The sequence below is a fragment of the Taudactylus pleione genome, unplaced genomic scaffold (genome assembly GCF_031769625.1).
Source record: "Taudactylus pleione unplaced genomic scaffold, aTauple2 ptg001084l, whole genome shotgun sequence".
Lineage (NCBI taxonomy): Eukaryota > Metazoa > Chordata > Amphibia > Anura > Myobatrachidae > Taudactylus > Taudactylus pleione.
The window spans coordinates 269,129-284,067 of record NW_028285485.1 but is presented as its reverse complement, the minus strand read 5'-3'; the positions used below and the strand labels follow the sequence as shown (position 1 = coordinate 284,067).

At 44.3% G+C, this 14,939-nt stretch overlaps 1 protein-coding gene across 3 annotated transcripts; it reads right to left on the bottom strand.

The window, feature by feature from the left end:
* Positions 1–445: 445 nt before the first annotated feature.
* Positions 446–14,519, bottom strand: SLBP (stem-loop histone mRNA binding protein). Of its 3 annotated transcripts, none has more exons than XM_088461637.1 (9): positions 14,198–14,519; positions 13,410–13,538; positions 11,799–11,933; positions 10,822–10,959; positions 10,101–10,163; positions 9,196–9,327; positions 6,929–7,075; positions 4,910–4,961; positions 446–3,628 (listed from the first exon to the last, which is right to left on the bottom strand). In XM_088461637.1, the coding sequence occupies exons 1-9, from the start codon at positions 14,233–14,235 to the stop codon at positions 3,527–3,529; spliced, it is 936 nt and encodes a 311-aa protein (XP_088317763.1). In that variant the 5' UTR covers positions 14,236–14,519; the 3' UTR covers positions 446–3,526. The 3 variants fall into 3 exon arrangements, with proteins under 3 accessions (XP_088317763.1, XP_088317764.1, XP_088317765.1); XM_088461638.1 differs by having other exon boundaries at positions 10,822–10,929; positions 14,198–14,514; XM_088461639.1 differs by lacking the exon at positions 14,198–14,519 and adding an exon at positions 14,122–14,197.
* Positions 14,520–14,939: the final 420 nt, after the last annotated feature.

Here is a 14,939-nt window from a genome sequence, read left to right as displayed (position 1 = left end):
TTCATTGAAATACCCCTTATAATCCCAACTTGTATAACCTGGTCCTTACTCAGGTGCTGAAAAGAATGGCAACACCTCTCCTGTGTCCACAAGCTCTTGCATTATGTTCTAAAGCCTCAAACTTCCTATGTAGGCCATTCATAAGCTGCAGAGTTGGGCACACTTCCTACCCACAGTGCCATTAACTCCAGAATGAACCTACGTACCCCCCCCCCCCCCCCCACCAGTCCAGCATCACCCAATAGGAGGAAAGAAACCATTCAAAGCCATAGATAATATGACACATTTACTAACCTATAAACACATTTATTCTGGCAGCGATCATACATTTGAGATTCAAATTTTAGATCTAATAAATGGTGTAAACAAAACCAATGAGGCAACAAGTGTGAGGTAAGAGGCATTGCTACATCATTTCCTTATGAGTAAGACGGGGAGCCACAGAAAACTAGAACCGGTTTTATTTTGAAAATCTGTTACAAAGGAACTATTAACAGGACAGTATACAGCGGCATGTACACCGGGTGCATTTACAATTGTACATCAAGCATGGCTATTTAAAAAAAAAAAAAAAATCATTTAAATATATGCAGTATGAAATCACAGCAAGCGGATATGTACATTGAAGCAGACAATATATACATTGAGTCAGCATCTGCTCACATTCTAAAACGGACCAGGCAGCTTACACGAAGCAATGTTACAGACCAGAGCAAAGCTGTGCTAACAAGTCATTGTGAACGAGTCTTTCCCGATACACGCACTGTACGGTTATGTTATGGAAGAAGCGACGGGTAAAGCCGACAACTTACTGCAAGTCTTAGTAAATAGGTTACAGACCGCTGGATCCAGACAAGCCCCTAGTTTGCCAAATATTAATTCTGTCATGTAGAGCAGGGTTATAGCCGTCCCTGTGCTAGAAAGATGAGGGCTGATGTTTAGCAGACGTGTAATGGGCAAGTTTGCAGTTCTTGAAATATTAACCAAATTAAAGTTCGTTGTCTGGTACAAGACAGACACCAGCTACTGCTCACAAGGACGAAATATCTAACTGGAAACCGGTTTCACATCGTCTTGACTGGTGTTCGTTGTATAGGTTTGTCATTTACCAACAATGTTAATAGGTCACAAATCTCACAACTCTTATCAGATGGGACAAATAGAAGTCAGTACCACACCCACTTGTAGATTGATCATTGTAGGCTTTGTGCATACAGGGTACACACTTTACCAGCCAACCATACAGGTAATATGGCAAGCTATACACCTACAACATGGGCATTCAATGGGCCTGGCCAGATATTACACCTGGGCGTGCATTTAAATTAGCCCACGCAGTTCTGATGTCAGCAACTCCTGAGGCCAGTGTACGGGCGATCGGTGTATTGGCCGCCCACACTATCGCATCTGTCATTCTGATACCATGCGTACACACGAGTCAACGCACGATATATTGTTCATCGGCTATATGAACGATGTTTCGCATAGTATATACCCAGTATAACACCTACAGTACTGCGTCCATAGACCAAGCTGCACTAGGTGTTACTGGTATGTGATGGGACCAACCACACTGATTTAGTACAAGCCAATCAGGAAGCCTGGTTCCTTGTCCTGATACCAAATGACAATAGCAGTATGGCCCAGATTTCAGATTATGCCACATACCTCTATGTATGTGTATGGGCAGCGTGACGCTGTATCCAGGTTACCATTTTAAAGGGTGTATGAGCAAATTGAGAGGCAGTTAGATCATTCTTCCTGCTTCAATTTGGGCAATTGGGATAGACGTAAGCTTGGTACACACCACGCGCCTGTGCAATTCCTATGTAACGATACCTTGCTCGCGCCGTACACCGCACAATCTAGTGTACAACAGCGCAACGTGACGTTACATGCAAACGCACCGAGTCGTTCATTGCATTGTCCCATCTGCTGTGCAGGACAGCAGTTGGGACAATGCAATGAACAGATTGGACGTACGATGTGTATGACAGTGTTCAGATCCACGTTGGAACGATATATCGTAGCGTGTACCCAGCCTGAAGCTTTATGGAGACATCTAGCTTCACTCAATGTAATGCTGCCCCTGGCTTACATGATCTAGTGTAAAACCCAAAAAGTGCCAGTCACATCAGACAATAGGGACATTTCCATTAGGGGTTTAGGCGTGATGTGCAGCTCCAGGACAGCACATCACGGGCAGAAACATTGACATTTTCCTTGCACCCCAGCACAGTGAGCAGGAAAAGTAGCAATGCTGACCCCATCGTTGAGCCCAGCTAAACATGGAACATTTGGCAGCATATGGCCACTAATAAGATTGCTCTCCGGATCTCTACTGAAGCACAACATAATTACACTCATATCTAGCAGTCATTGCATAGTTACCGGAGAAGTCGCTAGAGTATTGGGTAAGCGGGACCAGCAATACATGTGCCCTGGTATGAATATATATAGGGCCATAGCTTTGCAGTGGCCTGTTTGGGACAGTATGAAGTAGTATCCATTACATGGCAATCTAGCCGCAGCTATCCGGGATTATTGGAGAGTTCCTGCTCACAGAAATTTGTTTTATGTACAAGAGAAATTAAGGATTGCAAGTAGCGGTTTCCATTTAGAATTTCCAAGGAAAGGGAGTTCACCATTGTGTGCACACAGCTATGAAATACATTTCCTTTCCACCTACAATCTTACGATTTAATTGGAGCAGATACCTATCTCAGTCATTTGCAGAAACCGGACATTCTTAAAAATCATTCAACTTTTGTTTTTCTTTTTGTTCATAAGCCTGAGCTGGTAGGTGTTTAAAAGACAATTGCGATGATAAGCACAGGGTGGCAAGCACAAACCAATTAGTCTCTGGGTTTAAAAACCAAGTCTTTTAATAGATGGAAGTCTTATCTGGGCACTGCCCCATTATCTCTTATGTGGACTCTTCTACAACGGCCGACTGAGAATAGATTTAATAGCACTTTATATTAAGGGCAAATGGCTTAAAAACACAAGCTATTAGGAAAAAGGGTAACCCATTAACACCACAGAAGAAACCAAAAAGCAGGAAGAGTGAGGTTCTCTCTGGGAAATATTCTTTGAAAACGCTGCAAAACAGCAGAGTGATAATGCTAAGAGATCGAGAAGTGACCACCACAAGCCTATTAAATATGGAGCAAACTAAAGTTCTAAGATTACCTGAGACAACCAACTTGTTTAATGACAAAGCTTAACCAGGAGACTGTTCTCCAGAGTGTTGTCCTTTAAGGCCTGTTAAAAGATGCATCCGCTCTTCAGTTTTGCTAATCCAGCATAGTCATCCAGTGACAACGGACAAACAACTCTGCTATTCCGGTATCAAGTGCTTTAAGATATAGCTGCCAGCACTAATATCTTGAATAGATGGCCACTGAGTCCAAAGTCTGCAGAATGAGCATCAGGTTAGAGCGTCAGCCTCTGGGAACTTACAGGAACACTTATGTACAGTGCATACAAGCTTTGGAGGAACTGTAACCATGTCGGACTGTAACGCCTAGTTCAGCCATTGGGCATCACCTGCATCTTGTAAGCAGGCGTCCAGATCAAAGTCTCCTTCTGCGTCAACTTTTCGGACCTTGGTGGGAGTGCCTGTAAACTGAACAGAAAGTGTGACCTGAATGAGTGGGAAATACTTGCATGCGTTGTGTCAGTGTACTGCTCATAGATGCCAGTGTAGTAAAGTTAAATATCCATTCAGGGCACAGGGAGATTGTGGGCAAACAGTAGGCATACAGCCGTAACTGCTTCACCATATCCACTAGTAAGTTTCTGGTTCCAGCCCTTATGTATACTCTGACAATATAATGACCAGCCATCTATTTTTCTTTTTTAATTGCATATTTATTTATAAGAAATTTAAAAATGTACAAATCTAACGGGCATGAACAAAGAATCACTGCATGAAAATAGAAATGCAGAACGCATAACCCCAATACATACACAGTATGATAAGAACCAGATTTGATTTCCACTGCAAACATTTCAAAACAAAGGACTGGTGGCATTTGGGCACCCAGTGCCCGTGACTGTAAGCAGCTACTATAACATTGGAGAAGCAATAATTCTCCTTTTGATTTTATTCTCAAGCAAATGCAAGTAAAACATAACTAGCTCTAGGTGAAAAGTAATCTCACGAGTACCAGAAAGTGCCATACATGTAACCACAACAAGCGCCCGATGTATCCAGCCATTCTGTAATCATGCAATCTTCTAGCAAAAGGGCGTTTCCACAGAGGACCACCATGACTCACTATAAAAGGATAGGAACTTTACATCTAAAAAAACATTCTAGGTTTACCACCAGTCCAAGCCACTATAATACAGACAGTTATTGTAAAGCCGCCAAATGATTCCCAACACCAGGAAACACCTGGTGGCAGCATTTCCTCCTATAGAGGCTGCATTCAGATATATACAAGTTTTAATATTGAACACTGTACTAGGGCCGAATTGGCCAGCAATGTGATAGGAACCTGGGGATGTCTGGGACAGCCACTATATTTTCAGACAAAATTAATATTTCCAAGACAGAAGCCAACATACAACCTTCACCCACCCTGTATACCACACCTGGGTCCCCAAAAACTATACAACCCAGAAGGGAAAAAAAATAAATTATGGGCTTTAGACAATTCTTCCATCAAGTTATGTAATTCGCTTGCTCTAGTTCATTTAAAAATAAATCCTGGTATTTAAATATATAAAATAGACAATGTCCCATCTCAGCCATGGCTCAATTCTCCCCCCCAACCAAACATTCCTACCAGTGTCAGAAGAGCACCAGCAGAAGGCTACCATTGTGCCAACAGGGGGGCATGTGGGCCTGGCATATGCTGACACGGACAAACTTAGATATATTGTTATTTACTCTACTTACAAGGAGATCATCAGCTGTGGTTTCCTCTGTTGTGCAGACCATGTCTTCAGTACTGTAAAAGGAAAAGACGTTGTGTCAGTTAGTCTACCACAGCACACAGAGGCTACAGTGCTCAGTGCTAGGACTCTATGGTCTGCCCATGTATCATACCCTAATGTTACCAGTGTGCATTACTTTACCTCCATATCATTAAATCCTTATGCAATCTGAACAATTCCCTTTTACAATGTTTATGTAAGAGGGAATGGTGTTCCGGTATACATCGGTATGCCACACCGCTACTTCAGCCAGTGTCCCAACTCAGTCGGTGCAGGGAGCTAAAGAGCTGCTGTGGCATAATGTGGAGATGTGTCCCACTGGGGTATCCACCTCTAAGCAGCGCTGGCCTGACCGAGCATGAGGTGAGGGTGCCGGCAACCTGACAGATGTGGCTACAGTACTACAAACATGGCGCCGACTGTGACCAATCAGACCGGCAGGAAATTAAGGACTTGAGAATCATCAGCGGTGGCCATTTTGATTTGGTGCCGGCCGCTAGCCAATCACAGCCTGCAGACCTGCAGCCAATCAGAAGCTACCACACAGCTGCAACTATTTGGTTCGCAGCCGGTACAAAGTCTAAAGCCTGGAAGGAAGATGCTAATCTGCCAGCAAAGCTCCACTGCCAGCCGGGGGGAACGGGAGGAGAACCCAGACTCTGTAACCGCAGACTCTGGACAGGTACAGTGAGTAAGAGGGAAGTATGTAGTGTGAGCTGCAGGGGTTGGGTGGAGGGAAGTGTGTGGGGTGGGATTTTAACGAAGACTTCCATAACCCCACTTCAACATTCTCACTTCGATCACTGGTAACACCAATCAGTTGCATGACAGGGGCCTTCACCAGCAAGCAGGGAGAATGGAAGAATCCCTCCCCCTGCACTTACATAAAGGAAACACCTGGTGGCAGCATTTCCTCCTATAAAGGCTGCATTCAGCTATACACAAGTTTTAATATTGAACACTGTACTGGGGCAGAATTGGCCAGCAATGTGATAGGAACCTGGGGATGTCTGGGACAGCCACTATACCCTGCTGCTGCCCTGAAAATATAACCTAATTGTGAAACAGGACAATTTTCTATAAAAGTCTCATTAGACAAATTAACTTCTACTAAAATATCCTCTGTCAGTACTGTAGAGCCAGTATTTTCTACTGTAACACGGTATGGCGGTGTTGTGCATGCTACAGGAACAATTACAGTATGTACAGTATACAGGACTCTGTAGGTTTGCAGTGTATAAGTCAGTGATGTTATACTTGCAAGCAGAGCCGTAACTAGACTTTTTGGTGCCCTGTGCCAGAAAGAGTATTGGCGCCCCCCTCATTTTTCAAAGGGATATAATGCACCCAAAAAAGGGTCATGTCTTCATGGGGAAGGGCCAAGGAAGAGATAGGGGAGGCCAGGAGATGCTGGAGATGAAGAAAAGAGGAAGCTACAAGCAAGAATGATCATAAACAGAAAATTGACAAGCCCAAACAGCGCCCCCTGCCCTGTGGTGCGATGGCACTGGCCACACTACCCTAGCTACGGCCCTGCTTGCAAATACACATTACCAGAATATCACAATCTTGAATAAAGTAATTTAGAGCAATTAGCCTCCATTGTCATCAGTAACTGCAGCAAGTTCCCCTCATTGTACATAGATTTTATTCAGTTTACACTTTCTTGGATTTTGTGGTTCTCCAAGTCTGATCTTACCAAGGAATAGACCCTGAAATCAGATATTTACATCATTGGTACTGTGATCACTATCATAGACTACTGCATGCCCATGGATGGGATTACGACAGCAAGTCCGGACTGTATACAGGAAAACAAGAATTTTCTCAGTACCATCAATCGTGATTAGCTCATGAAATACACATACAAAGTTATGGTACACTTCTATTTTCGGTCTAGTTGTGGTGATTAGCGCAACCGTTAATCATAATTGTTTACAGAAGTCTAAAACCCCAAAACCCCATAACTGGAAGTACTTACAATGGCTGCAGGTCGTCGCCTTCCTCAACAGGATCCCATGCGTGTAGCGCAATACGCCAAAGCTTAATCTGCTGGTCCCAAGACCTGCGGCTGTATTTTTTAAACTTGTTAGGGGTTCGCGGATGAACACCGGGCTGTCTTGTGTGCCTGTTAAATTCAGGGGGAAAACAATAGTTTTAAGCGCTTTTCTTCAACTCTTAAAATTAGAGCAGGATCTCATGAAAGAATGTAACCATTAGATCCATGACCATACTAGAGGTTGTGGGCTGACAATGGTTCCAAAACAGGTCCTCTCTAGTTGTATGGCTCAGTATAGACAAAATCAGTGTCCCATTTGGATACATTAAAATACACATCGGTGTCTGCACCAGCCCATTTTTTTTAAAGTGTGAGAACAAGACCAGTCCACAGACCAGTGTTACCACACCTTTACTACATCATATTTCAGCCTCACTTGCCACCAATACGTTAGGACTGCAATTAATATCCAGAATACATTTATAGGCCATCATTGTAAGATTATAGCAAGAGGGACTAAAGAAACTTGTTAGCATTGAAGTGCCCATTATCAATTCCCTGGGATGAGTGCTTGTCAGCCGCACTGATCATTGGGGCATTACAGTACGATCAGATGCATGCACATCCCTTTGGGGAGGAATAATGAAATATTGGTGGCTTGCAGAGATGTGCCGGGTATAAGTCAGAAGCCCGCACCAGCAGCCTTTACCAATAACATACTTAGCCCCAAAGAGCACCTCCTTTTTACCAATCGATAAAATCCTATTCCCTTATATGGCAAGTCTATTCCATGCTTACCCCAGTTACACTGTTACTCAGTTCGCCACAGTGTACCAACTATTGAAAGACCTCTTTGTATCTTAACTCAATAACTGCTGGTTAACATGACATGCAACAGATGCCAGGAGAACCTGCCCTAATACCTCCCGCTTTCGGTGCGATGTTCCTACAACATAAACCCAAGCGAACCCCAAGTATAAATATACTGATCGCGTTTGCCTTTGGGAGACAACTGGATAGTGTTACAATCAATTCAACCCAGTTTAAACCTAACAGAATCAGCCACTAGTCAGCCAACAAGTTACATGAACAGTTGTCGTTTCATCACTATGGAAACCAGGTCTCCAACATTTATTCTCATTCCAGACCAGACCTCTCTCCATCTCTTATAATCCAGTTATAAAACTGCATCCCTTTTACAATTGATAAAGTGGATTTGGAGGAAGCTCCAGTTGCAGGTCAAAACACGTTGGAGATGACTGAATCCTTCTAGAAAGGGTACCAGGACTTCTGCATTTGGGCCCATGTCTCCATCCCCTTATAAAAAAATCTGGAGGTTCCAGGGTCAGGTGGTCATGGGGCCCCCCCGTGTTTATCTGGTATGAACATCCTTTTTGTACCATATATTGGGCTTCTATCATTGAAGAATTTCATTCCTTTGAAGGCCAGTACACACTAGTGGGGGGTGGGGTGCCGGCATCTGCAAGTGTGTACACTCTTGCCGATGCCAGCAGCGACCATGCCGCATTCGGCAGCTTGGCCCTCTCGCCAACTATGTTGCCAGTCAGACCTTTGCGATGTCGCAGACGACACGCTGGAGCGAGCATAGTCAGCGACATAGCGTGTACACACCAGACGATGTGCTAGATCTGTCACCCGACAACATATCTAGTGTGTAGCTGGGATAAGGGTAATATATAGTAAATAAAGTGAATGTATTTTGATATACGTGTCTTTATGCCTATTAGGTAATTACTCTTTCAATGTGCGCTTTCGTACCAAGGTTAGTTTTATAATGTACATTAAGGTGTTCGCGCCAAAAGGAAACGCACACCTCTTACCTATCCTTTTAGAATGATTAAACCTGAAGCAGCCACTATTATCATTGGACTAGAACAACAACTACAGGAATACTGGAACTATGCATGTTGTATTTTTTAATGACTGGATTTCCCACTGTTACATTGTCTGATTGTCTTAAGTTCAAGTTTGTATTTATCTTGTCTATAGCAGGATGGCATGTACTATTTTCCTCTCCAACAGAAAGGTTCAGCAGAAGCAAACGTTACTTGACTGAATGCAGGTCAAGATTTTAAGAGACTGCCCCCATTGGAGTAGCCCCAATAGTAACCACTTGTGAGCAGGCCGAGCTCTGATTGGATCACTGCGCCCAAACTACTGAACTCCCGTTACCCATGTGTCCAATCTACAGATCTGGAGGATTCATTGTTTAGATGCACAGCTCATACCTTGGCACAGCTTTTAGGTATAGGTCATATGCATTTGTGTTTTTCCCATAATTGATCTGCTTCTGTCTTCTAGTGAGAACATCCTGGTCTGTTTCCATTTCCCCAGGAGTAGAAGAGTCCTTTGAATCTGAGCTGCAAACAGCAGAACGTTAGCACAACCAGATAAGAAAAAACAAAATCCCTCATATTAAACAAGCCACCTGGAAACTGTTAAATCCTATGGAGCACACAACCAGTCCCCATGAAGTATATTAGCAAGTCACTAACAATACCAAAGTCTATAAACAAGGCGTGGGCAAGAGGCCCTACCAGCTGCTATGGGACTATACATAACAGCATGCCCTGCCACAGATTTGCTATCAGGGCATGCTAGGATATGTAGGTCAACAGCAGCTGGAGGGCAGGTTATCGCCCATCTCTGCTATAAACGCAACTTCCTGCGTATCATGCATCTAACACGGACATGTTTAATAGTCCTTTAATACCTTTATACAATTTCTGTAGACTTCTGGCCATACAGTAAGTACTGGAAACACCCAGCAGTATGCTCAGGAGTACAGTAACTGCTGGGTGAGGCAGCAGAACCACAGATGAAGACACAGCAACAGGCAGCGATTGGAGAAAGGGGTCCCAGGTCACAATAGTCACCGCAGTGCTGAACACAGTGATGGCAACAGTGGTATGAAGGGAAACTAACAAATGCAGGGAGATCAAATCTAGTAATCTACTCTGCCTCATTACACGGAGGATCTTAGTTGGACAAAAGAGCAGGGGCTACCTTTAGCAGACATGCCAGGTTTAGGCATGTACCGCAATACAAGATACAAACCCTAAAGAAATGTTCAGGTTTGCTTTGCTAAATAACATCTAGCAATAAGTTTGCAGTTAAGAGATAAAAGCCTTACCTTGCAGACGACGCTCTCCTCTCTCTTGTACCAAAATCATTAATAAGCAGCTTCCGCTTGTACCTGAAACAGGAAATGTGATCTGTTAAAGGTGTAAGCCTCACCCGGAGGCTGGTTCTCAACCCTAAAGGTCCTCGCAGGTCATGATTTGAGGATTTCTGTGTGGAAGCAGATGGAAACATTTCTGACCCAGCAAACAGACTCACCTGTGCATGGTTAAAGACCTCCGCAAAACATGACCTGCTGGTGATATTGAGAGGACTGAAGCTGAGAACGCTTACTGCATACCATTATACAGGGTGGCCAAACTGTCCACAAGGACCACATGTAAGTATTATAGTGTGACAGTAATGGAGACACCTTTGCACAAGGACAATGGGACCTTTGGGACAGAGATTGGTCACCCCTTCTATAAAATGCCATGAGGCCAATTAAATATTTAGCACCTAAGCTAATGCATTCCTAATACTGACCAGCAGGCACTCATCTGTGCGTTGTTTGTATGTTCTCCATGTTTGTACAGGTTTCCTCTCGTACAAAGATGTACTGGTAGTTCTGACATATTAGACCCCAATTGTGTGTAGTCAAGATTTTAGACTACACTCCATTGAGAAGAGAGACTATGAAGTACACTGTACAGCAATGCAAAATATGATGCTATATAAACAATTATGACTTCAGAACGGAGAAGCGCATTGTGTATTACTGAGCTGCATCATACCTGGCCAAATCTTTTTCCACAGTTTCCTTCAATGACTCTTCCTCTTCCACTACAGTGCCCCAGTCTTTACATCTCGACACCGGCTTGTGGCTTTCCGGGGTGGTGAAGCTGGTAGGAAAGGAATGCCGAGATGTCAGCCTGGTAGAACAAGCACAAAATGCAGTAATGTGCACCCATCTTAGGGATTGACATTGGAAGACCAGTGCTCTCCCCACGCTTTGACAGACGGTGCGCCCGGTAAAAATCCCCCACCTCCCGGCAGTTGAGCTGCACTGAGCACAGGGGCAGAACTAGCTGCGGTGGAGCCGGTGCATTGTACCAATAGTTGTGTAGTGTATATGCGGCTTAAGTGGATGAGACCATGCAGAGCTTGCTCACTGAGTACCTTTTCAGTGCAACCATAATTATATCATAATACAGTGGAGCAGAGAAACAAGCACCTCGTCATTACATGTCTGACAGATGGACACTAAACGTGCAGCATCAGGTGTGCAAATATGGTAAAAGCGGGAGGCTTCTAATTGAAAAACATCTGCCAATGCCTGCTTGTGATTGGCTACTACACCCAAGACGCAGCATCAGATATCTACATGAACATGGGACATCTGAGTAACCGCCAGGTTGGCTGATGTTCTCATGTTGCCAGGACAGCTGTATCCACAGCCACTGGCCCCTGCACATCCATCATCTCAGAGATAAACCTGCACATGTGCAGTACAGATCGACAAACAGCGTAGATTTATGTAAACCATCGGGTTTGCGTACGTCACTGAATTAAGCCGTGCAGTAAACGTGGAAAGCCATCCGTGTTTGCCTTTCAGTACGGTATTACAGTAGCGATTCTGAGGATACCTACAAAGGAGGAACTCCAATTCTTAAGGAGGTACTTAACGCGTTACTTATAGATAATAAACGTATGAGGGCTTTACAGCTTTACTGAAAACTACAACACACAAATGTAGTGCAAAATATCTTACCTGTCAGGACGTGTGTTTGACTCTCCTGCATGCTTTTCGTCATCGAAGATGGTGGATTCTTCATCATTATGGCGCCTAAAGTTACCATCCGAATGCCGCTTGCGTCCCTGAGACCAACGGGACGGTGGTGGACACCTGAACATAAAATAAAGAGTTTAGCGCTGCACTACATGCACACAAGCAAATTAAACACTGGAAAAATTAGACACAGGTAACCCAGTAGCTCCCAAACTTTTCTGGGGCATTTTATCCCAGGGGGGTGGTGTGGGATACTACTAGAACAAAGGGCTGCATCCTAGCCCACATGTTCCCTCATTGCTGAGCTAGATCAAGCCTTACCATATAACACTAAGATGTGATAAACACTGGAAACTAGATTCTGACTGACCAAAAAGATCCCGAAATCAACAGATGTTCACCACCGAATAGAATAGTTCTAAGCCTTTGTATCTAAATTATCTGATCTCCGTAGGGCAATGCCAACTAGACATCTGCCGAGGTCCATACATTATTTTCTGAAGTATACCAAAACTATGTGAAAGACGTGTGCAACACGCTACATCAGGAACCAATCCTATGGGTCTTAAACAGACTATCAGGACCTGGCGCATCTTACACATTTATCGGGCAAACTACCCATTATTACCGGTCTACACAAAAATTGTATAGTTTGTACCTAGCTTAAGGCTGGCCATACACTTATATGCTGGGTACACATGGAATAATCAGAGATAACGATATCGCTGAACGATTTCCCTTTAAAAATCCTGGTGTGCTGGATGCATCCACACCCAAAAACCACCAAGGACCCACGATAAACGATCGCGGATCCCTATGGAGAGAACGATATCGTCCAAGTTGGCCTGCATGCATGGACGATAGCCAATATCGTTCAGCGAGAAAACGCATCTTCGGTCATTCATTGACTACACGGAACAATGTAGGAAACATCGTTGAAATGAATCATTCAGTGTATGCACCTTAAGCGATAATCATTCCAATCAACCAATGTAATTACTACTTTGAATGATTATCGTTCAATAGAGAGACTTGAGCTCTCATACATCAGCTCAATTCTCCATTTCGGACGCCAATCGGATATAACAGCTGCTGACGCCAAGAAGGTGCATAGCGCAGGTCAACGATACATCAGGGTCATTCGCCAGATCCTGCAGTGTGTACTGACCGCTGGATATACTGTTCAGTCGCACCTTCAGGCGTTGCATTGGCAGGTCACCTAGGGTGTATTCAGCCTTATAGAATGGCTACACTAATAGGCAGTCTATGGCTGGTGCAAGTTACACTAGCCAACGTAAACACCAAGTACCATAGAGCAAATTAAATTTTTTTTTTTTTTTTTTTTTTTTAAAACAGCTTTGAGATCATGGCACCTACACGGCCTGTACATAGTACAAAACTTACCAATGCTCATCTAGTTACCAGTCACTAGTTTAGGCACTGTAGAGACAAAATGGCTGCCATGACAATACAGAACTTTATAGGCATAAAATACTACACATGACAAAAGCTTCAAGGCCTGGCCGCAAAAACATTGTGCTGCCCACATAGTACAGGCACCATGGGGGGGGGGGGGGGGTGAGTATGTATTACCTATCAGGGCATCTGCTTGGCTCTCTAACGGGCTTTGCGTCATCTGAGCCCATTTCATCCTCGCGACGCTTAAAGTAATAATCTGACTCCTGACTGCATCCCCGAGACCAACTAGTGGGTGGTGGAGACCTGAAAATACAAAAATTGGTACCTTAAAAGGTTTTGCTCTGAACATGGGAGAAAAATATATACTCGTAAATTAACACACACACACACACACATATATACATACATATATATATATATATATATATATATACATACACACATATACACACATACAAATACTACTCACACCCAAAACATTCTGGGTATACAAACACACATACATATAGCTACTTGCAAGTCAGACATGCAGATTGTATATAAATTAATATTGAAGATTTAAACAGGTAGAGTACACAATGTAGATAGACAGCATGTACATAGTGAATTAGTTAAGAGTTTAGGATACACAACAGGACACATGCAGAAATATATATATATACACACACAGAAAATAATCTGGTACTAAAATAAACAAAGTGATCAGACTATAGGAAGCAGCCGGGCGGGAACCCTACCACCCTATGGGGACAGTGGGGCCTGTGGGATGGGGTACCCAGCGAGCACAAAGAGCTTCCTCCTGGCCAGCAGATGCCCTTGCTCACTGAGCCAGGTCGACATTTACCCCATAGCCCGCACCGGTTTACACAGCCCCATGCTCACCCACCTGGCCTCGGGTAACCCCTAGAAGACCGGTGACCATACAGGACCGGCCAGACGACGTCACACTGTGCGGTGCTTACCTGCGCTCACCCAACCGGCTTCTCAGAGGCTTATACATGGTGACTGTCAGCGCTTATCCTGCCGGAGCGATCACAACACACCGCGACACTTCCCTCTCCGCCTAATGAGGCCAGCGCGCCAGGAACACGGCCTTATACCGCCTCCGGAATGTACCACCGTCAGCTTGTAGGGGTGGACTAAACCATATATAGCCTCACTGCTACGTGACCGACGGCTAACTCTACCCGAACGTTACCTCCCGCAAATAGCTGACCCCCGTTACCGTACGGAGCAGTAGTATGTGAAGAACTCAACTTTACTGACGAATTGGCGTCTACTTGTGTGTATTAACCTAACCCCCCCCCCCCACGCTGTCTGCTGCTTTTGGAACGATCCCCCGAAGTGCCTGTGATTGGTCAGCGTGGGAAAGCTGCTGTCACGCGACTGGCTGGGCACGCCTGTCAGTCACTGGGTGGGCGGGGCGCCGCGGCAGCGGCTTCAGTGGCCTGATTGGCTGCCGCCCTGTGGAGAGAGAGAGAGAGAGAGAGAGAGAGAGCGCTCAGATGTGCTTTGAATGGGGGAGGGCGGGGGCAGAATCCCCATTTCCCCGCCAAGTCCTGATCTGCTTGTTTTGGCGCAAAAAAAAAGTGAAGCAAAAAGAAAGAAAATATAATGAATGAGCTGCTAAATAAATAAATAAAGAAAAAAAAACACAAGTAAACAAAAGACAAATAATAATCTCAAGGGAGCCCTTAATATAAT

Coding starts and splice junctions, on each gene's coding strand:
- SLBP (XM_088461637.1), bottom strand. CDS start 14,235: ATGTATAAGCCTCTGAGAAGCCGGTTGGGTGAGCGCAG. Junction 4,962..6,928: donor GGCGACGACCTGCAGCCATT/GTAAGTACTTCC, acceptor TTCCTTTTACAG/TACTGAAGACATGGTCTGCA. Junction 3,629..4,909: donor CCACAGCTGATGATCTCCTT/GTAAGTAGAGTA, acceptor CTTTCTGTTCAG/TTTACAGGCACTCCCACCAA.